The sequence below is a fragment of the Oculina patagonica genome, chromosome 6, assembly GCF_052425735.1.
Source record: "Oculina patagonica isolate OP01 chromosome 6, crgOcupat, whole genome shotgun sequence".
Taxonomy (NCBI): Eukaryota; Metazoa; Cnidaria; class Anthozoa; order Scleractinia; family Oculinidae; genus Oculina; species Oculina patagonica.
This window is the reverse complement of record NC_135763.1, coordinates 36,491,504-36,517,076: the sequence shown is the minus strand read 5'-3', so window position 1 is coordinate 36,517,076 and position 25,573 is coordinate 36,491,504. Positions and strand designations below refer to the sequence as shown.

Here is a 25,573-nt window from a genome sequence, read left to right as displayed (position 1 = left end):
CTTAACTTCTATAGGCAAGCACTTCAGTATTTCATGTGCTCTCTTATAGCTTGCCACACCCAGACAGTAGAAAAATCTTGCGATGTATCACCCTCCAAAACTACGATTCGTTTTAACTTCCCATGTATAGGTGTTTATAACGCTGTGTCTATTTTAACCGAGGCATTTAAGTCAATCTATCTTGGAGCCTCGCAATTTTAACTCTGGCAATGTTCGCTTCGTCGTCGTAAACCACAACCGGAAGCTAATAAAGGTCAGCTATACCACAATTGTTGATCGCTTAACGCTGTAAACTGGTTTGAACATAGTATTTTGCGCTAACGAGACGCAAATGGTTCAATCATAAAAGCTCTTTTTATCATATTGACAGTTACTCTTTAAAAAATTACAAAAGTGTATGTATGCTGTATTTTGTATAAAAGTGTGATGGGCTACATATCAGTGAATTGCGTGAAATCAATTCTACTTGGTTACGCCTTCTCGGCTCTTTGCAATGTTACATTATGTATGTATTGAACGTTTTTGCGGTTGCCAAAAGTATTTGAAGTATTTTTTTTTTAATTCTGACCTTGCCTAGTTGTGAAACAAGCAGTGACCGATAGAATTAAGTTGGTGTTTAATTCAGTCTTTGATCCGTGACTGAAAAACGCAAGATTCTAAGATTATTTATCGCTTTTCATCTGAAGGGAATCCAAAAACAGCGCAAAACTAAACAACCATTTTGCAAAGCGGCGCGAACTGTCTTTGACGTAAAACTACGCTGCCCCGCTCGGCGATCGGTCACGTGATTACTGCTGTCAATCATACCCCGCTACAACAGCCAAATGGATTCTAGTTTGAGATATTTTCACCCAATGGGACCCAATCTTCACTAGTCAGACCCAACAGTTCGCTTAAGCTTTTCTGGAAATGGAAATAGATTAAGTAAATTAGCAGCCAAATTAAACCTACAAGTAGTCTGTCTAAAATGTGAGAAAAAGGCCGAAAAAGTTGAACTTCGATGCACTCTATTGATCAAATTAAAGACATAAAGCTCATTTCTGTCAAATAGTTATGTGTCAAACGAGATCGTTTTCATGTATATTTTTCTGCTCAAAGTGGAACGTGTTCGCTGGGGTCTCATAAACATTATACACGTGCTTGCTGCGAAAAATTCAAGCCGCAAAAAACAGTTCATAACAAAATATTCTTCGTGTTGGGGATTCCAATTTCATCACGTACAAGTTAAAACAAAATCGTTACACGTTTTTCGTAAACACACTTGAAATTTTCACTGTACGTGATACAAACAACTGGATTGAAATTTTGGAATTTTTCCACGAATGTTTCGAAACGGTTTTGGAAACGGCCAGAAACATTTTTGTCACGTTGGCAAGGAACAACATCTAACCATACGCTTTTTGGCTTGATAAAATCTGGCTTGGAATCTGAAAGGGAAATTTTGGTTGAAATGCACCCATACAAGCCTCTAAGCCCCTCTAGTCGTGAAGAAGACTTTCTGTACATGTTTAGAAATACGTGCGCTGGGGTCGTACAAGCCAGAGATTTTTCTGAAAACAATAACTAGTTCTCTTTTTCAGAGAGCTATACAAACATGGCACGGTATTAGCGTTTCATAAATAAGAACACAGGGGATCGGAAATGGTAATCGGATAAAAGCCCTAAAACAAACTTGAGAGACCACCCTTATTTTTAATACTATTCATTATTTCCTTTTCTGAGAATAGATTAGACCTTTGTTTAAACATATAATAGAGTCGAAACTGACAATTTTACTATAATCTGATTGCTAGAGATATTTCGCATCCTTCTCGATGTATATAAAGGGACTTGGGTCTATTAAATAAATGGGGATTCTGATATTAAAAGCTAATCTTTTGAACCAATTTCACTGATGGCTCGATGGAGCCCTTAATTAGATGTGTTCGTAGCAACAACCGCAGTTTCCGGCCATTCGGGCGCGTGTACGCAGTTAGCTTATTTCCCTTCCTTGAGAGCAAATAACCAGACGTTAGAGGGGAAAGCAGTGGAAACCACTTAATTTTTAAAGCTAAGGGGCTTTGGTTCTGTGAGATCCTTCCAAAATCGTGATCGGTGGAAGTGTTCAAGAATACGTGTAAAAATGTAAGGAATGCTTTCTCTCTTTTCTCTTAACAACCCCCCCCCCCCTCCCCTCCTCACTCCTCTCTCTGTCCAAGGTCAGCTCTCTCTTTCTAAAGAGCTAGAAATGTCCTTTAATTCAACGTTTACTTTTTTGCCTTTAGATAGATAATGAGAATTAAGACAGAACCTCGTCAACTAAAGGATATAATGTATGGTTTAACAAACATTTCTCAATCTGAACATCGAAGTAAATAAAACACTAAAAGTGAACAAATACGCGCACTTTATGCAAATAAAATCGACGCTTCATTGGCCCTTCGTGACTTCAGCCTAGTGTAAAAATACAAACGATCCACATGAAGCTCAAGCACACTGCAATTAAACTCATTAATCTTAACGTATCAAGCCTATTTCCATTGTGGACACATTGTCCTTGCATCGATAACTATCAAACGGAGCTCACAGCGGCCAAAGTCAGATACTTGATAAAATAAATCACGGTTAGTGAATCTCAACAATTTTAATTTGTTTCTTTTTTCGTCTTATTGTTTACGAGGAATTTATCGCCAAATCGAATCTTGTAAACACTGAATGTTCAAGAAAACCTCAAGGCTCTTTTCTTTCTCTTTATTTCACTGAACGTCTAAGTGCATAATTGACTGATCTCAGTGAACGAAGTAAACGAGTAAATTCTCAAGTGCTTCTGGCGCCTTACGCATTAAAAGCTCCAAGCCGAACCTAAGTTTCTTTTGAAAAATTATTAGCTTTTTCAAGTTTAATTCTAGTGCCTGTGGGCGTTTCACACTTACTAATGCTTGCAACACTTTGCAAGTAGCAACAAACTACCTAAGTTTCTTTTGAAAAATTATTAGCTTTTTCAAGTTTAATTCTAGTGCCTGTGGGCGTATCACACTTACTAATGCTTGCAACACTTTGCGGGTAGCAACAAACTACCCAAGTTTGCTTTTGAAATTATTAGCTTTTTCAAGTTTATTCTAGTGCCGTGGGCGTTCCACTTACTATGCTTGCACACTTTGCGGATAGGAACTAACTACCCAGTTTGCGTAGACATTTCTTTGAAGTTGTTGTTAGGTGTCCACTATTTGCGGTCAGGATCCGTATATAAGTTCCTAATTTATTTCTATATCGTCAGTCTTTGAATCCCTGTGCACAGGATAGTTGCTTCACAACACGGTAAGAAATCGTTACTTGAACGTAAATAATAATTGTATGTATAGAGAGCCTCGCCGTTTTAGTGCAGTTAAAGATATAAACTGACTTTCACAAATCTCCTTTTTCCGGCGTTCCGGCAGAGGGCTTCGCAAATCAGATGTTCTACCCCTATCGCAATCACTACTAAAATTTTGGTTTTGACGGCTATCATATAGACTCAATACGTCAAACAAACTAACTCAACTGATAAGTTATTAAGCATAATACAATATCATAACAGCTTGAGGACACTGCATTGTGGTTAAATACACGAATAAACAGTGCATCAACTGAAAGAAAGAATTAATATTACTTTTCCTTTAAAAATTCCTTTAGATTCAATGTTAAAATGCATACCGAGTCCCCGGTTTGGAAAGAGGAGTAGACATAAGTTGAGATGCTGTATCGAAAAGAAATTTGTCTGAAATGATTTCACATAGGTTTCGGCATCAAAAACACAGTCGCCGTATTTCATTGTCAATAGGTAGCTCTCAAGTTTTCAAAATGGAGGAACGGCAGGTTTAATTTGGCTGAGTAGAAATCAATACTTCAAACTGAATGCAGTGGATAAATAGTAACTGCTTACACCAGCATGTTATTTCCGATAAATCCCTCTATTAGTATAACCAGGAACTTTGTTAAACTTCAATTAGCCGTAAATTTGTAGCGTCACTTAGTCATGTTGCTAATAAGGTATCCTGAAGAAATCAACTTGAATCTGTTTACATTACTAAAATGCAATAATAAAAAAAAACATTTACTCGCATGTTCAAATAAGAAACTTGCTAATCTTGTGGAATTAACTTAACACTACGTGGTTCAGTTACAAGAACTGCACTATACAAGAACGTATGCCTTCCACCCACGCGGATCTTCACATGTTGCTGAATAAGTCAATATATTGTGCTCACCATTATAAACGAGAAGGAAGTTAAGAAAGGTCCTGAGTTGGAAAGCTAGAGCTTTAAATGTAACAAAAACGGTTCGTTTTTTATATGCCAATTATGCTGACTACATACTGTATACAATTTTACAACTGAAGTGACGAGCGCGCGAAAGTTCTGCGGAGGAAAGGAGGTCTCTTTTTCCGAACATTATGCTGGGTTGTTCACTTACGTAAGCTAGCGTTTGACGTAAGCTAGATTAACCGCAAGATATTTCTTCCTGCTTGTGTGGCTGTCCGGTTTGCACAATGAATTGGGGTTTTGTCGTGGGTCTATATATGCACCATTTACGTGCTAACAGATGAAGAGTGGCCATATTTTTAACAACTTTATTCTATTGTACTGAATGGTAATATGTATATAAACACCACAGTCAATATGACAAAAGTTAATTAACTGTAAATGAACTACTCGACTAAACGGAAAATTAATGATTTTGCTATTAGGTGTATATCACTTCGGTAACAATCTAATAAATGCCAAGCTAGCAGGGTTCAATGATATTTGAAATCACTCATATCTATAGAATGGGTAAAAGAAGTCTTAACTTACAATACTTAAAATCATGTTTTCTTAAAGCTAAGCCTATTTAAAGGGTAGAAAAACGAGCGAGTACTCAAATATTGAAAGCAGATACTAAATCCAGATTTATGATATTTATTATACAAGAATAACTCGACAACATTGATATCTCCGTCATCACTTACTCTCTAAATACCTTTGCACGTGCTGCATGCCTACGTGCAACACTTTTCACGCTTTCTTGAATCAAATGGGTTCCGTTCAGTGGCGGCTGTCTGTGAATGCGGACCCAATTTTGTTTTGACTGAAATCAAGAAGGTTCGTACGTGCCTGGAAAGCAACTGCTATTAATTTTTCCTGTTAATTTGGTCGAAAATGAAAATTCTAGTCACGGCGTAATCCTCAAAGTTACAAATTTACACTAGGTTTAAAAGAAATGTGTGCCAATTTCCGGGAATGCGACAAGAAGCTTTAAGTCAAGGAAAACCTTTTGAGAAATCGATCACATTTTACGTTTCTTGTAACTTCGTGACTAATGAACGAGTCATTGATTTTTGAAGTGTACAAAGACAATAGCTAAAGATACTAGAAAGTTAATTCTTCTAATTATGTGCCAGACTGAAAAATTTGACCCCATGCTTTACATTGAAAATGAGACAGGGAAAAATGTCAAAAATGATCACGAGAAACTTCCATGGCGGTAAAACGCACACCGAATAGTTATGTCTGAGCAAAAATACTTTATATAAAGCATTTCAAAGGGAGAATGACTCTTTTCTGATTCAAAATGGATCACATTTGAGACATTTTTACAACATTCATTATAAAATTTTTAACAGTGTTCTTTTCAGCACTTTATGTCAAGAAGGTTATCTTTGTAAAGTGAGCTTAATTTGGAAACAGTCCTTTATAGGTCTTTCGACTATTTGTAGATAGTTGAGCGGGACTTAATAAGGTCAAGATGTAACATGTCGACTCGGGTCCATGCCTTCGTAGACTTAACATGCACATATGCTCCAAAATTCATGTTCTGCCAATCCCGGATTTTGAACATAAACTGTTTAAAAATTATGCAGAAACCGAAGAGGAGTTGTACGTAATTTGCCCTTTAAGCAAAATACTTTTTTTCTTGGAGTATTTCTTATAAAAATCTGTTTGGTTTATCAACAAATCTGCCCTCCAGGTAGAATCGGGTAGAAAAATTTCAGTGCTAATTGAAAGGAACAAAGAACACAAGACTGTTGACAACTTCGTGCACTTTTGGGGAGGGGATGGGGGGTGTTGCCTCGTACACTCTAGTAAATTGGTTCAAACTAGCATGACTTCACTTTTTCTTGAATCATTTGTATTTTCCTAAACACGATGACCTTCATCACTTAACCTATATCTGAAGTTGGCCCACAAAAGGATAAAACAACGAGTACATGTGCCCTCAAATTGAAGGCACTTACAAGAAATTGTTTGCCACTTTCGTACAAGAGTCACAATGAACCCGCAAAGTCACTTCAAGTCCATTATGGTCAATTATGCCTTGTATTTCACTCTGTTTCCATGAAAACTCGCTTCTCATAAATGTCGGCACGCATTCAATAAGTCTTCAACAACGGTGGGCTAAAATTTAAAAGATGTTTATTTAAAAACTAGCCCCAATACTGAACTTGCTGTATTTAATTTTAAAAAAAAAAACGTTTCTTGTCTTGAATTACACCTTATAAATGTACGTGCTGAACAGTTTTCCCAGACTGGTTAACTTAAAACAATATAACACGTATCAAAAATATTTAGCTTTGACTTGCCGAGTGCATGTCTTTCTCTATAATAATTTGAGATTGTATGTCTGCGATTTCTCAAGATTGCATTTAATTCGTGCTATATATATATTCTCGCTTTTTCTAATCTAATATTCTATACTGAATAGGTCACAAGATTTGCTTTAGAGGGGTGTTTTCTATATTGCAAAAAAAATCGCGTTTATTTTATTAACATTCACGCTCATTTACTGTGATTTTTGCGAAAAACAAGATAAGAAGGTACATATATATTAAACTGTCCTGGGTAAAAATTATCAGCGCGGTGAAACTTATATTATTGCATTCCCCAAGATAACAGATAGCTAAAGAAAGGGGCTATTTTGAAACGGTAATTCCAGAAATGCAACATTGTTTTGAACGATCAGCTCACAGCATGGATGGAATTCACTTGTCACATCAAAGATGACAAAGCATTCTTCAGCGGCCATAACAAAGCGTTTTATTTCAGCGTACGTGAGGTTGACGATGTTTTTTATTTTGTTTACGATCGCTGTCCCAGCCATCTAATGTTATGCAATTTTGCCGTTACGTGGTGATCTCGACCTTCCAACACGTGGACGCGGAAAAAAATCATTCGCGTGACTTGACCTCGAGACTGTGGTATTTAATTGACTCGTAGATTATAGTACGTATTTGTGACAAAACAGTGGTTAAATGTGCGAAACTTAGCGGTTTTTGAGGGGTAATATCCGTTGGTGATTCTACCAAGAATAACATATACCCACGATTTCTACAACATTGAGTGCAAAACGTGTTTGACTTTAATTGGCTTCTTTATAAATTGAAATGTGCCAATAAACCAGGATCGTGTCTCTGCACGCTCTGCACGCTCAAGGAAATAGAATTTGGACCTTAGAACGCGATTTCGAAATCCCTTCGTGTCCTAACATAATACAGCGTAAAAGAGCAAATATTAGCTTTTCGAGAACTACTGTTATCTCCATGGCACTACGTACCAAACAAACAGAGTTAGACAAAAATAAAATAAATCAAGACTGTCTAAGGAATATGCTGATGTGCTCCCGCTGTTATGTGAAGTGGAACAAAAACGTGACTTCTTGCCAAAAAACACTATTTACTTCAAGCTTGAATTACACGTCTTTTCAACGTGGGGAGCTATCAAAAACGATATAATTGTGCAATCTGGTGTTTTTCGAGCTTGTATATACTTCTTTACACCCTCCACTTCCATATACATTTTATGATCTTTGGTTCTCAAGCCCGCCTTCACGTGGGCGTAAAAAAGTCATTAATAATCACAGCGGTGTAATTTGTTAATTCAATGAGCTTTTCACGCCGTACGGAGATGTGTTTCTAATTTTATCTTCAATCGAGACGACCGTAAGAGACACGCGTGTAAACATGCGAAGAACGTAACTATTGTCACGTAGTCCCTGTCTATATAAGCAGCTCCAACATAGTTTCTCGTCTGTGGGCAGACGTCTCGCTAAGTGACCGAACTGGGACCACGAACTGGCGTAGAAGAGCAAAGGAAAAAACAACTTTTTCGTGCAATCAAGGTACGCTTGCTAAATTGTAGCCCAAACTTCGTAGATTAGCATACTTTTTAAAAGCGTTTTGGCGTGACTTGCAAAGTTTTTCAACTTTGTCTGTTTGACCTCAGTTGGGTTCTCGGGGTTCTCGTGGCGTTCATCGCAAATTTGTACTCCGCATCAAGCGAGGCTCTCTAGGCAGCTAACGTCTCTTTTTCTGTAATACTCTTTCGACGTTTCACGTTAACTCTGAAGTTTATTTTACAATCGTAGAGTCTACAGTTCGAAATGACAATGTTAAAGCTGTTATTTTTTGCAGTAGTTCTTGAACACCTTTCGCTGCGTTAACGCCCATCTCAAAACAACTAATTAGTACAATTTTTGCATTCGATTTGGAACCACTAGGACTAACCGGAGAATTGTAGGCTGTTGTTCTGGGCAAATTTCGTGAGATCTTTTTACGCAGCCGGTGTTGGTTTTACTCTAGCATATCATATTTTGGCTCGTGTACAAAACTAGGTGGAATTAATTGCTCAACGTCGTTGTCTCTTTGTGTTTACACATTGAAAATATTGCATTGCTGTGTTTAAATAGCTCAAAAACCTAAACCTGAAGTCATGATTAGAAGATCAAAACAGAGCAAACTTTTATTTCTTCGTGCTAATTTTTGCAGGATTCGTTTAGAATGCGTCACAAATAATATAGTTAATTATCGAACTTCAATATCCCATGTTTTCGTTTGGTTTCTTTAACAGGGAAGTGCAGACATTGTCTTGGATTTAATGTAAAGAAAAGAACAAACAGAAAGTTATGGGCCTATTAAGCTTTTAAGAGTTTTTAGAGTTTTTGCATTTTTAATAAATTTCGCGGAGTTTGAATGGTTTCCTTACAGGACTTTATCCTAGTTGTCGCGCGCAAAATATAGTGTACTTGATTTAATCTCCTCCGAGTCAGCGCCCGCCTAGCTTTTCTTGTATTTGACTACGTAGATATTCCTTTTGAAAGTTAAATGTTTGCAGACAGCATGTTTAAATTCAAATATTGAGTGTTTTGCTTGCTTTTCTACCGAGCGTTTTCTTCGAATTCGATTCCTCGACTTTGTCTACATGTACACTTTTGATAGTGAGTTAATTTTATCTGCCTTAGGCATGTTTTGAATATATAGGCTACTAAAACTCTCTGTGCGTTTCTGATGTTATTAAGGGTTGAGTTATTTCTTATATTAGATGCCTCAGTTACAAAGTGAATAAGCAAGACTTCAAAAAGATGCGTTTTCCTTGATTTTTGTTTTTGCCTTCGAGAAACGAAATTGTGTGACATGAATGCATAAACTAGTATATATACTGGGACTATGGAAAATGGAACAAATTCTCTTTGAAAGGGTGACGATAAAGGTAACTAAGCGGATTTTCCTTCGAATAGATAGCAAAACAAAGTGGATTACAGATTTTCTTTTATCCGAAATATAGATTGCGTAAGTCGAGCAATGATTGGTCTTGATAACTCGAATTTGATTGGCTAAAAACGTGTAAAACACGCGCATTTGCACGTGTATTGTACTGACGTGTCATGTTTGTGGATAAAAACTCTGAGGTCAAGAGCGTGTTGAGGATAAAAACTCACTGAAATGAAATCCTGTGACAGGTCATGAAATTTGCCCATCATATAAACTAAATAAAAGCGCGGTTTAACTTTGAAGTCTGATCTTTTTCGAGCTATATAAATAAACACATCAACTAAGCAGGTTTGGAATTCAGTATAATCTGATAAGGTGTGTATATGACATATATAGTTAACAAATATCGCCCGCGTCGAATGAAAAACAGTTTTTAAATAGTTTTAAGGTCAAGTTCGCGTTCATCTGGTCGCCCCTGTGATAAGGAGATGGCTAAATATAACTTAGTAACACTTTGTCATCGAGACTTTGATAATGCAAAAGTGTGTTTTTTTGCGCGAGTGTTTTTGACTTCTTTATAAAAAGCTCAGTACAACTGCATCTACACCTGCTCAGCACAAGCTAATTTCAAACTTTCGTGCCCAATCTGATCGGATGAAATCTGCCTGGCGAGACAAATATTATTTTAGATGAATTCTATGTTTACTAACTGGCTTTTCACGCTCTTCTATTTCAAAAAAAAGAACGCGCGCGCGCTGCGCAGAGATTGATTCATTCTCTACATTTATTTGCCGTTTTGACAATAAACGAAACAGAAAATAATGTTGTTACCCGAATTTTACCTTAGAAGGTAAACTCGAGGTGCTCAGAATATTTCATAAGTGGCAAATGAAATTAATCGAGATTTACTTATTTTTTTGCAGAATTTGTCAAAGATGATTCTGGAAATCGCCCTGGTTTGCTCTTGTGTTCTGCTGATCTTATTTCTCATCCAGCGCGCACGAGGGCAGAACGCAATCTCTCTTGCTCCTGGCCCCAGTCCCTACCCGCTGATCGGAAACATGCTTCGTCTGGCGGGAAAACCAGGTCACGTGGCCATGACTGAGCTTGCTGAGGAGTATGGGAAAATCTACACGCTCTACCTCCCCGGCGGTCAGCGGGCTGTGGTGATCAATTCAATCGATCTGGCTCGAGAGGCGCTGCTCACCAAGCGAGACGACTTTTCAGGGAGGCCTGTGACCTTCATCAGCGACTATCTGTCCCGAGGGTGCAAAGATATCATCTGCGCAGACTTCACACAAACCATGCTCTACCAGCGAAAGATCGCTCACTCGGCACTGCGCATGTACGGAAGTGGCTTGCAGCATCTGGAGGGGCTGATCTGTAGCGAAGTTGACCACATGGCGCAACGACTCTTGGCTCACCAAGGAAAACCGGTCGATCCCAAGAAAGAAATTCAACTGACAATCTTGAACGTCATTTGCGCTGTCGTTTATGGCGAGAGCTACGACATCGAAGATGAAGAATTTCTTCGCATAGTCGAGTACAACGATGATTTCATCAGGCTTTTTGGTAGCTACCACATTTTGGACCTGCTCCCGTGGCTGCGATTTTTCCCTCTGGAAGACATGAAAACTCTTCGCAAGTCAAGAGCCATCAGAGATGACGTCCTGGGCACCAAATACCGCGAACACAAACAGAGATTTGAAGAAGACAACGCCAACAACAACTTTGAGATCGAAGATTTGACTGATGCGCTGTTGAAGGCTTACTACGAAGCACAGGAAGAAGATGGAAAAGTCACACAACTGTTGACTGAAGATCATCTGGTGATGACCATGAATGATGTTTTCAACGCTGGCCTCGAGACAACGGCTACAACCCTGCGCTGGCTCTTCGCCTACATGGTCCACTACCCAGACGTCCAAGCGCGCCTCCATGCGGAGCTGGATGAGGTCATCGGCTCTGGCCGCATGCCGTGCTTGAAAGATCGCGGGAACCTTCCTCTTTTGGAGTCCACCATTGCTGAGGTCCTCCGCATCGCAGCCATCGTACCCCTGTCCCTACCCCACAAAGCAACCTGTGACACGACCCTTGGGGGCTATGACGTACCAAAAGACACCATGCTAATCACAAACGTATGGGCCATGCACCACGATAAAGACGAATGGGAGAAGCCAGAAGTGTTTAACCCCGAGAGGTTCTTGGATAAAGAAGGAAAGTATGGCAGCTCGGAAAGAAAGGTTTCTGCCGCTGGAGTTCGTAGCTATCTGCCATTCAGTGCTGGAAGGCGTGGCTGCTTGGGCGAGTCGCTGGCCAAGACCGAGCTATTTTTAGTCGCATCCAGGCTCCTACATCAATTCAAAATTGAAAATCCTCCTGGTAAACCACTTCCAGATCTAACAGGCCATGTTGGCGTTGTTCTAATGCCTGGGTCTTACGAAGTTTGCATCAAGGAGAGGATGTGATCATGAACACAGTATAACAATGAACACAGTATAAGAACACAATTTAGAAACTTTGTTCATCGAGAACTTTTTTTTATTATTTTTTTTCAGTACAAAGGACAATATATATTCGTAATTTAAATCATTTCTACCGAAACTCGATATGATAAATATAAGAAAAACTACCGTTTAATTAAACTTTTTTTGCTCATCAGGTAAACCTCAATATTTATCGCTTTTTGCATCAAATGAAAATCCTGCGGCAAAGAAGCAAATTAAGAAACAATCCCTCTGTGAGGAGTAAGTAGTATTTCACATAAGTGAATCATGGCTAATTTTTATTTTCTGTAGTAGAGTAAGAGGGTCTTAATTTTCCTTAAAATAAAATAAAAACGGCTCCAAAACGGCCAATATTATTTTGTTAGGTATATGAAGAAATTTTCGTCCATTCTCCGACAATTTCCGATTAGTTCGGACGATTTCCGAAGACTACCGAATATTCCCGAAGAGTACCGAAGATTTCCAGACTACCGAAGGTGTCCGGAGTCTACCGGAGATGTCCGAAGACTACCGAAGATTTCCGAGGAGAAATCCGAAAATTTTCTCTAAGTTCATGAGTAATTTTATCCGATTTTTGAAGAGCAGATAAGAATTTTTAATGCCAAAGTTTTTCACCAAAAAACCTCAAAAACAGTAAACACTAAAAATTATGAGCAAATAACACTAAACACCATTCAGACCCTCGAGTAGATCTTTTTACAATGATCAAGGCTTAAGTTAAAATATATTTACAAACATTTAAGCGGATTTATTTTAGTATTTAGTGCACTGTATATAAGGCATTTGTATACACTAATGTTTCAATCAAAATGCTCTCGCGAGATCGATAGCAATATCAGTAGTATTCAGTACATAATAGGTGGCTTAGTACATTCTTACTAAATTCAATATATTTTTTTAAACGGTTAAGTGCATTTTTATAAATATGTATTTTAGTCAAAATAATATGTTACAAATATTTACAATTACAGTAACACAAAATTGTTACTGAGATACCCATATTATTTTCATGTACGTATTAGCTTAGTAGTAAAATTAAAAACAAAACCGTTTCATTCTAGTAGCAGATATCAATAAAGATATTCTTTCCACATTAGTAAAAACTGTCTGCAATTTATATTTTTTTTGACCTCCGACTTACACACGGTTTTGTTTAGACTTTGGATAATTTTACCCTCTCTTCCCTCGCGCCCATTTGATAACATATCACGCAACAATAATATCTTTTTCATATTTTTCCGCATTAGTTGTCTTGTTTTTGCAAGTGCGTGCTTTCCTGCTCGAGTCAAAATCGAGGGTCCCCAGTAGGTTTTTCGGGATCCAGGACTTGGCTTATTCGAAGGCCGAGATCCGGGATTTTAGATGGAAAAGGGAGCGGGATTCGGGATCGTTTAAATTATGAAAGCCGGGACACGTCAATTGGCGATTTTATGACGCGGGATTAGGGAAATGTCACTTAAAAGAAAGAAGATCAGAAAATCCGGGTACAAAAACATAATTTACTTGTATAAAAAATCAAGTTGTTATGTTCGTGAACATTGCAAATAGCCACAGACAGCTTTTTTGTGACTTACACAAGTTACGCGTGTTTTCCACGTGCCATGCAGTTTAATACCCGGAAAGAAAGAAATCAGCTTATTGTTGGAGACCAAAGACTTCAAGACCAGTACTGGGAGGCCTTTTATCGTTGATGCAAGGAATTAAGAAGAAATACATGATCGGGATCTGGATAAGCCCATAAAATTAGCCGGGATGACAGGATCTAAAACCCTATTGGGAACCCTCACAGAGTCACAGTCCGGTCTCGCGGCGGCGCGTACTCCCGAACCGTGAAATGATAAAAAGTTTCAATTGAAGATTGTAATTTTCTTAACAATTTTCTTAACAATTTATGTGTAGTGATTTAGCGGTTGTATGTCCTGAACATAATTTTTAAATGAATTTGTTAAGGGTTTTTTTTCAACTCCCGGCTTTCCCTGATATTTTCTTACTAAATACAAATAGGTTCGTTGATTTGAATTATTTCTTATTTCTTCTTTTTGTTCAAAATTTTGAGTTTAGGAAGGTTATGAATATATTCCATAACTAATTTTCATCTTGACCTCTTTCACGGGCTAATAACTTGTTTAAGATCAAAACGCGCATGCGTACTTGTTATTGTGAGTCTTATGCTTCCCACAATGATAACAAGATCATCATTGAACGTTATATATATTGTTTTTGTGTCATTATCTTTATCGTCTCGTGATGACAGGCCTAGCGTGACTTCGCCGTTGCGCAATTCTCGCCTCATACGTGAGTTTCAGGCTGTCTGAAGCTTTTGCTTGGTTTTATCACAGGAAATTTTTTGGTGCAGTTATCGTTTAAGGGCCGAAACAGGGATCATATAGTCGATCGCAGATATCCTTCCATCTGTTGTGCTAGCGTTGCGGCAAAGGACTATTTGACTCGCTTTTCGTCTTTCAATACGCGAAAAGAAAGACAAAATCCTGCCGGACTCGAAGGAAGCGAATTACATGTACCGTATTTCGCAGAATAAACGCAATTTAGAACCAAATCGAAGTTTGCAGACTTTTTGTCACCCAGTTTCGTCATATTCCCTCGATTACTTTTCTTTTTGTCAGGACTGAAAAGCAAATTTGACTGGTTCTATCGGAACAGTATAAGGAACGGCACTCACGGCCTGAAAAATTTTCGATTAGAATCGAATAAGAACTAAATTGAATTCCAATACCCGTCTGAACCGGGCATTACAAAAGATATTCGTTTAAAACGACTTAGTTCACCCCAATTAATTTTAATCGATTTGAACACTGTTCTTAGACTTTGTTAGCCGCTTTAGAAAAAGCGTTTTGTCTGAACTTTTTTATGTTGACTAATTGGCTAAAAATGCAACAAAATGAGTTAGAACAATAACAAAAAAAATGCGCCACTCTTCTCAAAGATATTTCACTGCGCAAGTTTTGACGATATTGTTTATTTATTTTATTTTATTTATTACAATTTAATTATTTCATTATACAAATTTTCAAGCCGAAATTATAAACGATATGTAGTCTCCCTCGCAGCCGTTTTTAGTGTCGTCACGCAACATTCCTCCCCACAAACGGCTGCTCACATTCGAACAACATTCCTTTCCCTTTGTTTCTTATGTGACCAATCACAGCACAGGAGATTGTAATCAACATGTGTTTCCCGCGAACTGGGTTGTTGTAGAGAAGAACATTTGGATGCGTTTAGAAAACGTTGGCATTTTTTTCGACCGAACCAGAAAGCGTTGCAATTCATTTCTAAATATATTTTCAAAACATTGTCAACGCGTTTTGAAACATTCGAATAAAATTGACAATGCATTCGATATTCAACGAAATCACCGAGCATTTAGAATCATTCACGGGACTGTTGTGTCAGCTTTTAAAATTCTCTACGGCGTATTTTTAATTCACTTGCATGATTACAAAGACAATGTTATTTCGGTTTGAATTTGGAGCAGAAACTAATCAAATACACAGAGTAACTCCTGTAATTTTGCGGCGTTGAAATCATGCTGCATGTCTGCGTTTCAAATGACATTCGATCCCATGTATTTCGCACGCACGCAACAAGTTCTGATGATAAATAACAGTGAAATTAGTTTTATTCCGCAGCCACAACTCTCTATAACTGGTGCTGATTAAACCCTTCTGCGGTTAAGTTATGAAAAAGGGCTTCGCTTCGCAGACCGTTCCAATAAAACAGCATACAAATGAAACACGCAAACATTTATCTTTTAGCTTATTTAGCAACGGGTCAACATGCGGCGCTACATTGTCTGGCGTGTCTGCTTCGGATAAATTAGCTGTACACCGGTAACGTTCAGTTTTATCCGGTTTACAAACGCAGAAGAATTAAAAGCAAAGACCATGCGTCTCATAAAAAGTTTCAAATGCCGCCTTTGCCGCGTAAAAAGAGTTAAGTTGACTACATTAAATTTGTGTTGGGATAAACTTTAAAAATACGGTACTTATCGCCAGTTCATTATAACAAGTCATGCACGGCGAAGTATGCATTGGGGAGCGACACATATAATTATTATTTTCGTAGTCTTGTCTCTTCTTCCCGAAAGATTGCGGTTCTGGACGTCTTTATTGAAACAGAGCGAAATGTTTTGCAGTATTTTAAGTTTTGCGAAACATTCACGACAGACACTGATTCAGATCAAACGTTCGAACTGAAACATGTACTGAAGCAGCCAACGTGTATTTAAATATTTTATTCATTCCTAAAAGTTTTTACAGCGGATTAAATAACATTGCGAATTCACAGCAAAAACAGTAATTACAAAATGTAGTCGAGGAAAAGAAGGATGTTTTTGTCAACCTACCTACGGGTTTCGGTTAAGTCTCTCCTGTATCAAGTCATTGTCAAGTGGTATTGATCAGAAATTGTAAACTGATTTCGAAGCTTTCCCACGGCATGGAGCTGCCGTGGTTTCTTCATTGTCTTTCTCGACTCTTAATAAGCGTTTCGTTCTTGGAATTTCCTGATCCTTAAAGATTCCCATCAATTCAGTTTTAAGCTCTTGAAGATGATCAGAGGCCAATTAAAAGGTAAAAAGGTCTTATAAGCCGTCCAATAGCCGACTTTGCAAACTGACAACTCGCTGGTCGCTGAATAGCAGATCACATTCACGTCCAGACATGAACAAATCAGAATAATCGCCGGAAAATCGAAATGGTTCTCAACGCATTTGCATTTAAGCTCGAAATTTGAAATGTATTGCTAACAACAAAGCCTCTTCGACATTTTGAACTGAGAACTACAAGATAAAACACGCAACGCGATTGGTTGATTACTTTGGCGGGCACGGTTCCCGAGATATATGAACCGAATGGTGATTGGTTGAAATGCGGAAAGGAATTTTGTTCGAATGTGAGCAGCCGTTTGTGGGGAGGAATTTTTGTTGCGTGACGACACTAAGAACGGCTGCGAGGGAGACTAAACGATATGCTGCTCTACCTGATATCAAGACTTCATTAGTTCCACATGAGTGATCTTTTTGTTCGGAACCATAGCAACAATTTCCCGCCATTGTCTCTTTCAGCACCAACGTTTGTTTTTCCAACAAAAGACGCCATGCTTCACGCAGCGGTGGTCGCATTGTATTCTGCAATGGTCTTTTCAGGCCTTTGTGTTCGTCGTTGAAGGAAGGCATTTGCTTTGAATGGCGTAATGAATTGCATCTACTTTAAAGAAGAAGTTTTATAGCTGAGCTTTAGAGTAAATGCAACGAGCCAGAACTTAAAAAATTCGGACGACACGCGGCTTCGAAGCGAGCGCCAAAACTTGGTTCGAAATGCGACGTCATACCAAAACTGTTTGCTTCCTCGTTGTACATGCTATGCCGGACGTGATCGGCGGATATCTGCCCTAGGAAGTATTCTTCGATGGAAAACGGCTTTACTGGCTATCGAAAGAAACGGGACAGAAGATTTAATTCAAAGGTAAGCCAAGGTTATGACATACCGGCGAGAGAATGTTTTGATTTTTGCAGATGTCGTTTTCAACAAGTGGGTCTTGAAAATGTCGCGTTAAATGTGGTTGGATTGCATGAATCATTAATACTTTTTTACCCCTATCCAGGAGGCTATTCAAACGGCTTTGAATTGTTTATAAACTAACATGTAAGCTTACAGTCAACTGAACGACGATCGATCTGCTCTGATTTCAGTTAGCTGCGAAATTTTTTGTGCCCACGGATCAATATTTTTAATTTACCGTGATTATAAATTCATCGCTCGATCAAGGTAATTTTGCCTACTTCCTGTATAATTAAGCTGATTTCGTATTTCTTGGATACAGTTGGAAGTTTTTAGAATTATATACAGCCTCCAGAAATGCCATTAGCTGTATTCCAAACAGCAGGAAATTACATGTTTATCCGATGTTTATGAACAATGCACCTCGCTTGTAAACATTTTCTCTGATAAAATAATATTGTGGCTGAACTGTGCATTTTGTTTGACTAATGATTGTATTCTTAGAATATAAATAGAATCCAACTTTGCCTCAAACGTCTTGTAAATATAAACCATTCATTTCCAGGAAAAAAATTAAAATTATTTTGGTACAAGTACACTTGTGTTAGGTTTCACCACAAAAAATTAGTAAAATTTTTAGTAAATGGCTCAGTTGATTAAAAAAATTATGTAATTGTATTTTTGATGAAACACCTGCCCCGAGGCTTGAAAGTGTAAAAAAAGTAATCATCTTGTAATTTTGGATGTATAAAAAATGTCAAGTTAATTCTGTAAAAAAAAACATATTTATTTTAAAAATGTAATTACAGTGGTTTTAAGATAATAATAATTTATCATCTGGTCCACGGCAACTGGCTTTAAATCCAATAGTCAGCTTCAAACACTTGTTTTATTACATCCAGCCCTGATTACAGTTTTATAATCATGCAATTTTAATTTGGATACAGGTCATTATTTTAAATATTGGAGGATAAAAAATAGATATAAAAGAATAAACTACAGTGGAACCCTGATTTTTTGTGCCTCCAAGAGAAATAATATTGGTTCGGGAAATCAGGGGTAAAAATAACACTGTTCGACTGATTACGAGAGAAGGGGAAATGGCTTTTGGTTAAAAAAATCAAGAGGTTTGAAAAATGAAGGGTTAATAAATCGGGATTCAATTTTGAATCAATAATAAAATTTGGATTTCTAGTACATGTACATTTACCCTGGATATCAGAGGCTAATCAATAATTTTATTGGTGTTTGCTCTCAAATATGTTGTTAGGTTGCCCATGCAACCAGCTAACATTTTGCAGGTACCAATTTAGAGATGGTCAATGTAAGATCTAGCCACTAAGGCATGAACCTGTCTACTGCTTGCACTAGATCCTCAAGTACATGTGACATTAGCCAAAATATTCAAAACATTACATGTGTGGCCATTTTTCACTCTTGTTCAATTACCCCTGAAGTATAGGATCATGCTCATACATGTCTTTCTTTCTCTTAAAAAAGCCTGCCTGCTTTATTTGATTTTGTACAGTAACTCACAGATTGCCTTCCAAAAGAACTCTGGTCCGTATTACATGTATTTCTTATAACACAACAAGCAAATGTACACTGCATGTAACTTCCATTACTGTACCTCTTTCCACCTTTTTAAGTGTAAAATGTTCCATAAAAATATGCTGAAAAACTGAAAAAAAAAAATGTTTTCCTCTTTAAATTGCTTAGACTGTTAAAAATAACATTTTTATTATAATTGTGCTTCTAACAACAGTTTTGTACTGGTCATCAGGTTGGCCTATAAAGCGTACAATGTACTGGCAAAATATCAAATTTGTGTGGCATTTTTAAATTGATTTTGTTTTCTATTCATTCAAATTCTACTGATGATATGTATACCGTCCAATTCACAGTGAGTAGTTTAGTAAACTACTGCTTTATTTTGTAAATGTAGATTGTTTACTTTAAAAAGTAATCTGTAACCAAGCTACGACATAAGGCTGAGTATTGATTGGTGATTCAGGAATTTTTTTAAAAGCAAACATTGTTAATTTATACAAAACCATGTATCAACAGCTAAGAGTTTCACAATGCATGCCCTAAATTGAGAAAATTGCCCTAAATAAGATTGCTATCACAATTTCTCTAAAATAAGGAGATATTTTTTTGGTGTGCGAGTAATTCTGATTGTTGCAAGCTATACTTTACTTAAGACAGCGCAAGTTTTGCTTTATGCAGATGTGAAACGTGATAATTCTCTGTTCTTTCCAGCTTTGATGTGACAAGTTTTTACAAAGCTGTCAAAGCTGTTAATGGATAGTCAATATCAATTTTTTTGTTCTCGATAATTTGGCTTGCAAATGACTTTAAGAACACTACAATCAATAGTTTCTACTCTGATTTCAGTGATCAAGAAGATAACATTTACTCAAAATCCTCACTATCATTTCTTGTGACATCATTACCCATATATGCAGTCTAGGATCTTAATGCTTTGCCGTGATTTATTGATGGTTGGGCCAATTGGTAAGTTGGTTCTTTGTTCTGTGTACTGTAATAAGGCAGAAAGAGCATTTAGCAATGTGTACATGTTTTAAGGCCTGCTTGTAAACTCAGAAACTCATGCCATATACATGTATCACCTTCATGATATTGTTAGTATTATCTTAGAGCGTTGTTGATTGAATCTGGAGCCCCTTTCTTTTCAGTGTGTGAATGTTAAGGCTTTAAACATTACATTGTACGTACAGTAATGTTGTAAAGTCCCGATTTGCGCTTTTAGAACTCCGGTAAGTACTCAGTACTTAATTTTTTGGCTAGACTTTTAAAGATCTTGAATACATGCAACCAGGTACCAATTCACTCCTATCTTTGTAGAAACATTGCTTAGGGCGGATATTGCTACAGGTAGAAAAAAAATATTTGTAAGTAAAATATAAGAAAACTTCTAAACTTTGGATGTCAGCTGATTGTATCTGCTTGTATACAATCATATACTCATTTTTGTTGTGTTGTGTTTTTGGTTTCTCTGTTTGATGTTGCTGCAATTAAAGATGTATATAATTATTTCAAGTGCAGTGTTACTCAATACAATCAGAGTGTTTCATGAACCTTTTTTTGTCGAAAACATTTCCTTGAATTGTACAAAATTAATTTCATTGTTACTTAATTCTTTTCAATGACATCTTACTAACTACATACATGTACATGTACATGTATGTATATAAGATCTAGGACTTAAACACTTTCTATACCAAGTTAGCCAGTAAGTAGAATATAGTTTTATTTCTCGCACAATATCTGTTCATGTGAAATGCATGTAGCACGCAGCTGGCTTTTCGTAAGCAAGCATCTTGTTTACATATACGTATCCTGGGTAACAGAGTGAGTAGGACTCTCTTTGTGTCTATGATGTAATGTTTACATGTAATGTACTTCTAGTGCAATTGTTATTAATGATTTGTGTCTTAAATAGAATCAGACATTTAATATACTAAAAAACATGATATGTTTTTTAGTATATTAAATGTCTGATTCTATTTAAGATGTATGTATAATATTGACTGTCAGTTACATTACATGTACAATAGAATCCTGATTACTTGACGCTCGATATATTGAGCTTCTTGATAACTCTAACCAGAAGTTGTTACCCTTGGATTGGCTTCACAAAGTCAAACATTTCAATTTCACTCCCAATTTCTTAACCTTCCTTGTTTCTTGAGCCAATTTCTGTTACCCCTGGGGTTCAAGAAATCACAATTCCTCTGAAATTACAGCCAGCTAAATTCTCGAAGTCAGCAGCACGATATAAAATATAATTAAAATTGTATGTACAAGTCAATTAAATCTAATTTGTAATCTCTGGTAGCGTAAACAGCACAACCGAATCTTTTCCAATGTTGGAATGGACTGACTAGTGAATATCATTTTACTCTTGATCCATGCATTAATTTTACTCTAACTTATTGTTTACTCTCTTCAATGGCCACCCTCCACATGGTTAGTAAATTCTATCCCAGTCTGGACATGGCAGCGGATTCAATAACATAACTATTAATAACATTTTTGCTCCTAAACTCATGATCATATAAAACAATTTTTATCATTTTGCAGAATGGCTTTGACTCTAAGCTGGATCTGTCAAGGAAGAAAGGTACATGTAGAAATGAGAAAAATAATTATTGTGTGGATCCGGAACTCCCAGGAAATGGCCATACTCCTCCATAGAAGGAATTGGAAAATCCTGGGTTGTGGGGAGGGGGTCTCAAAGGAGTGGAGGAGTGGGGGGTCTAAGGAAAATACCGTCCATGGGGGAGGTATGGATAACTTAATATGGAACTATACACATTTTAGCACTTTTTCTTTTTCTAAAAACAAGTAAAAATTGCCCTGAGTCACTGACGTACATTTATTACATGTAAGTGATAGACATGAACATTGAGACTGACATCTCTGTTATTATCAATAACAGTAGTTGGTGATCATCAACCTGTACCCTGGCATCAAAGCTCAAAGCAGGACTTGCCAACGAGTAACAAGACCTACCAACAGCAAGCAAGCCTTGAGAGTTCAGATGAGGAATGGTCCGACTTTTCTTTTTATGATTTGCCTGATACGTTGAAGGTCAGTACCATTTGATTTTTTGCTTGAATCAGTTTGCAGTTAACTCATTGAATAGATCTATTATAAGCAGCAGGACTTTACTGTCATCAAAATGGCTTTTGATTGTTTTTATTGGCACAATTTCAGTCATAAAAAAAGTTTATTCAAAACATTTATTAATACCAAATATTAAATGGTGTATAGTGTCAAAATTGATGCAATCTACATGTCATGTAGATTGCATTTTAGATTTCGACAACTAGATGTTAATGCCAGTGTATTGTACATGTACATTGTTTTGAATTTACGACTGTGATCACTATTTTCTCGAAAGCAAAAGTTTTACAGAGGCTGAATCTACAATGCATGATTGTGTGTACTGTATCTGTAGGTACATTTAGGGTTTTAATGCCAGGGTTTGATGTAGTTTTGAGTAAATTGCAGACTTCTTTACTGTAGTACTTAGTGGATGATTGTAATCATCAGGGTTGGAAATAACACTTTAGTCCAGGATTGAACGCAGGTATTGTTTAAAGAGTACTTCATGTTTGACTGTGTTATTTATCTGGGAAATAACGGCCAGTGATCGGTAATTACTGATCAAATTTACCAGCCAAAAATTAAATAAAATTTAATAAATTTAAAAATTATATATTTACCGTAAGGCGCCCAAATGTGTGACCACTTTTCATTTATTCACATTTCGTGCAGATCCAATCCAATCCAATCAAAAGCCGTGGATAGCTTGCAGTTGACTTCTGATTGGATTAAATCTGCATGAAAGAATGTGAATAAATTAAAAGTGGTCACACATTTTGGTGCCTTGCTGTAAGTGGTCAAATCTTTATCATTATTTTGCACATTCACAAAAAATCACCTATCAATCTGTTTTTCCTTATTTCCAACCCTGAATCATTACATTACTTTGTTTTTTTGCAGGAATCTTTTCACAAATCAGTTCACCCTGCAGAATTCATCCCACCATCGCATATGGTCTCCAGACCTCCTTATCATGCTACTGCAGAAGGTACAGTACAGTAACTGTATATTAAAATTATTGTATGTAGTGTTACTTTTATTACCGGTAATAGAAGAGGTTCAGTTAGGGCTTCCTTTTCATGCATTGTGCACACAAGGCCTTGACCAAGAATCTAGATTGCCACTGGTTTTGGTCAGCTGCTCTTGTTCATGAGTATTTAATTAATTTTACATTCTTAGAGTTTGTCAGAGGCAGAAACAAAAGTTGTCAACTTCTCATTTTAGCAATTAACAACAGGCTGCAAATAATTTTTTTCACGTGAAAGGACATATGGCCTACTAAAACACCATATTGGTCAGACAAAACAAAATTGTGGTCGGACAGACTTTTATTCATTGTTGCCGAAAAATGATTTACAAATAAAAATTGTCGGGACATCATGTCCGACCACACTTGGGATTTTGTCGGACATAAGCAAATTTTGGTCAGCCAATGTCCGATGACCGACTGTTATTTGCAGCTCTGTACAAATATACACACATTTTAACAGTAATAACCATATTTGGTTTGTATTTCAATAGCTCACCGAGCTCACACCTTTCTGGACACTGAAGTATCCAATCCATTCAGCTCAGTAATGGGAGATACAAGTCATCCATCCCCAGGATGCTTGCTCTCAGGGACTACACATCTTAACAGCAATCAAACTACAGAGGGCAATGCAACTGGAAACAGTACAGCAGCTAATGAAGGAATACAGGACACAGTCATGACTTCATCCAAAGCATTTGATGGTAGCTTGTACTACAGGCAGTCCAATGTGATGCTTAACGGCAAACAGAGAAGAGGGAATGGCTTTGATGAGCCACAGCGCAATGGGCATCATGAATTTAGCTATCCTTATCCCACAAGCTCATCAAGTCATGTTCAAATTAAAGTTCCTCCTGTGATTGTTTCTTCTGAGCTATCCACGCATAAGCCTGTTATAGCAGGAAGAGGTGCAAGTGGAGTTGCTAATAGAGAAAATGCCAGTTATTTGGAAAGGCTCAAGAAAAGTTTTCCATCGAGTGGAAGCCACACAACTTCCAGTTCTCAAGAGGCGCTGGCCAATAAATTTATGCAAAGATCAAGGGAATCATTACACAAAAGAGAAAAACATAAAGATGACACTGGAGGGAAGAAGGAACATTCACCTAAATCAGTGTCATTTGCAAATTCTGTAAAGGGCATTGACAAATCAAACAGAGGAGGAGAAAAAGATTATTCTAAGAACAGCCGATTTGATAACGGGTCCAGCTGGAATGGCTCTGTTACACCCAGGGAGCACAAGATACAAAGCAATGTGGTACTGAGTGGAGGGCTAGGGCAAAGTCTTAATGGACCTGGATCCCACAGCAGTGAGTTGAAAAGGACCCTTGATCAAAAACCAAGACAACAGATAGCTGCACCAGTGGAGAGAGAAAGGCTGCTTAAAAAGGAAAATACCAAATATGGTGGCACGAGTGATGTCCCTCTTCCACCGTCCCCTCCCACTAGAGATACCAGTAGAAATCTAGATCGCTATGATTCACAGCAGAGCTCGGGTTCAGTTCAGGTTTTGTCCCTGTACGATGAGCACAGCTTGTTTGCATCAAATTTCCCCAGGAATTCAACGTCATTGCCAAGGCAATCAAATGTCCGTTTGGAATTTGATGGAAGTAGAACTTTGCATTCTAGTCTAGCATTATCAGAAAGACCTCAGAGGGATCAATTTTTGCAACAGTCGAACAGCAAAGTGGATTTGACTCTGAGTGGGAGTTTGAGGTCGAGCGGACTAAGCAGAGATGCTAGTCTCACCGTTGAGGAGTTACTGAGTAGTGGAGGCATGAATTCAAGTCCAGAAATTTCTCCACCAACAAAATTCACTCGGCCACAGTTTGACAGAAACAGCTATCACAGCAAGAGAGAACACTCACTTGATGACTATGTTGATGAAAAAGGAAACCTGCTGCAGGATTTAAGGTACATGTATGTCTTTTTTGACTTAGAGTTGTTAGTGGCTGATGTACAGTCACGTAGTGTACATATTGTACATGTACATGTACCTCTATGATGATGGTGATAATGACGACAACAACAACGACAATAGTGATGATGATGATGATGTTGATGGTATATGTACACAATACAGTATATATAAACCATATACATGTAGCCCATAGTATTGTTTCTCAAGTGGCACTTCACATAACATTTTGTGATAGTCAGATTATACCTCAGCTTGTACGGCCATGCATGTTTCTCAGGCTGCTGTTGTAAGTCCATTTTATTACCCCACCTCGTCCACCACCCTGTGATTATCATGGTAACGTTTCCGTATGTCATAAGGAAAGTAAAATTTATTCTGTACCATGTTTGTTTGTATTTTAAATATTTTATCTAATCTTGTACAGTTTATCTAAATCATAATAAATGACTGAGGTTTGTTTTTATTTGTACCTTTCGTCTGTTT

The 25,573-nt window shown here is 37.4% G+C and overlaps 1 protein-coding gene and 1 pseudogene across 3 annotated transcripts in view; both read left to right on the top strand.

The window, feature by feature from the left end:
• The first annotated feature begins 7,915 nt into the window (after positions 1-7,915).
• LOC144657419 (steroid 17-alpha-hydroxylase/17,20 lyase pseudogene) lies at positions 7,916-13,091 on the top strand (annotated as a pseudogene). The gene is made up of 2 exons (XR_013571522.1): positions 7,916-8,112; positions 10,405-13,091. The product of XR_013571522.1 is annotated as a steroid 17-alpha-hydroxylase/17,20 lyase pseudogene (transcript).
• A 3,999-nt stretch (positions 13,092-17,090) lies between these two features.
• The window catches only part of LOC144657570 (uncharacterized), a 36,706-nt gene continuing 28,223 nt past the window's right edge, over positions 17,091-25,573 (top strand). The window contains exons 1-5 of one of the 2 annotated variants that reach the window (XM_078517915.1): positions 17,091-17,471; positions 21,615-21,654; positions 21,973-22,124; positions 23,043-23,130; positions 23,664-25,083. In XM_078517915.1, the coding sequence (XP_078374041.1) occupies positions 17,415-17,471; positions 21,615-21,654; positions 21,973-22,124; positions 23,043-23,130; positions 23,664-25,083 (1,757 nt within the window). In that variant the 5' untranslated portion in view covers positions 17,091-17,414. Of the gene's footprint in view, positions 17,472-19,873; positions 20,025-21,614; positions 21,655-21,972; positions 22,125-23,042; positions 23,131-23,663; positions 25,084-25,573 lie in introns of those variants that run through there. The other variant, XM_078517916.1, reaches the window with a different exon arrangement.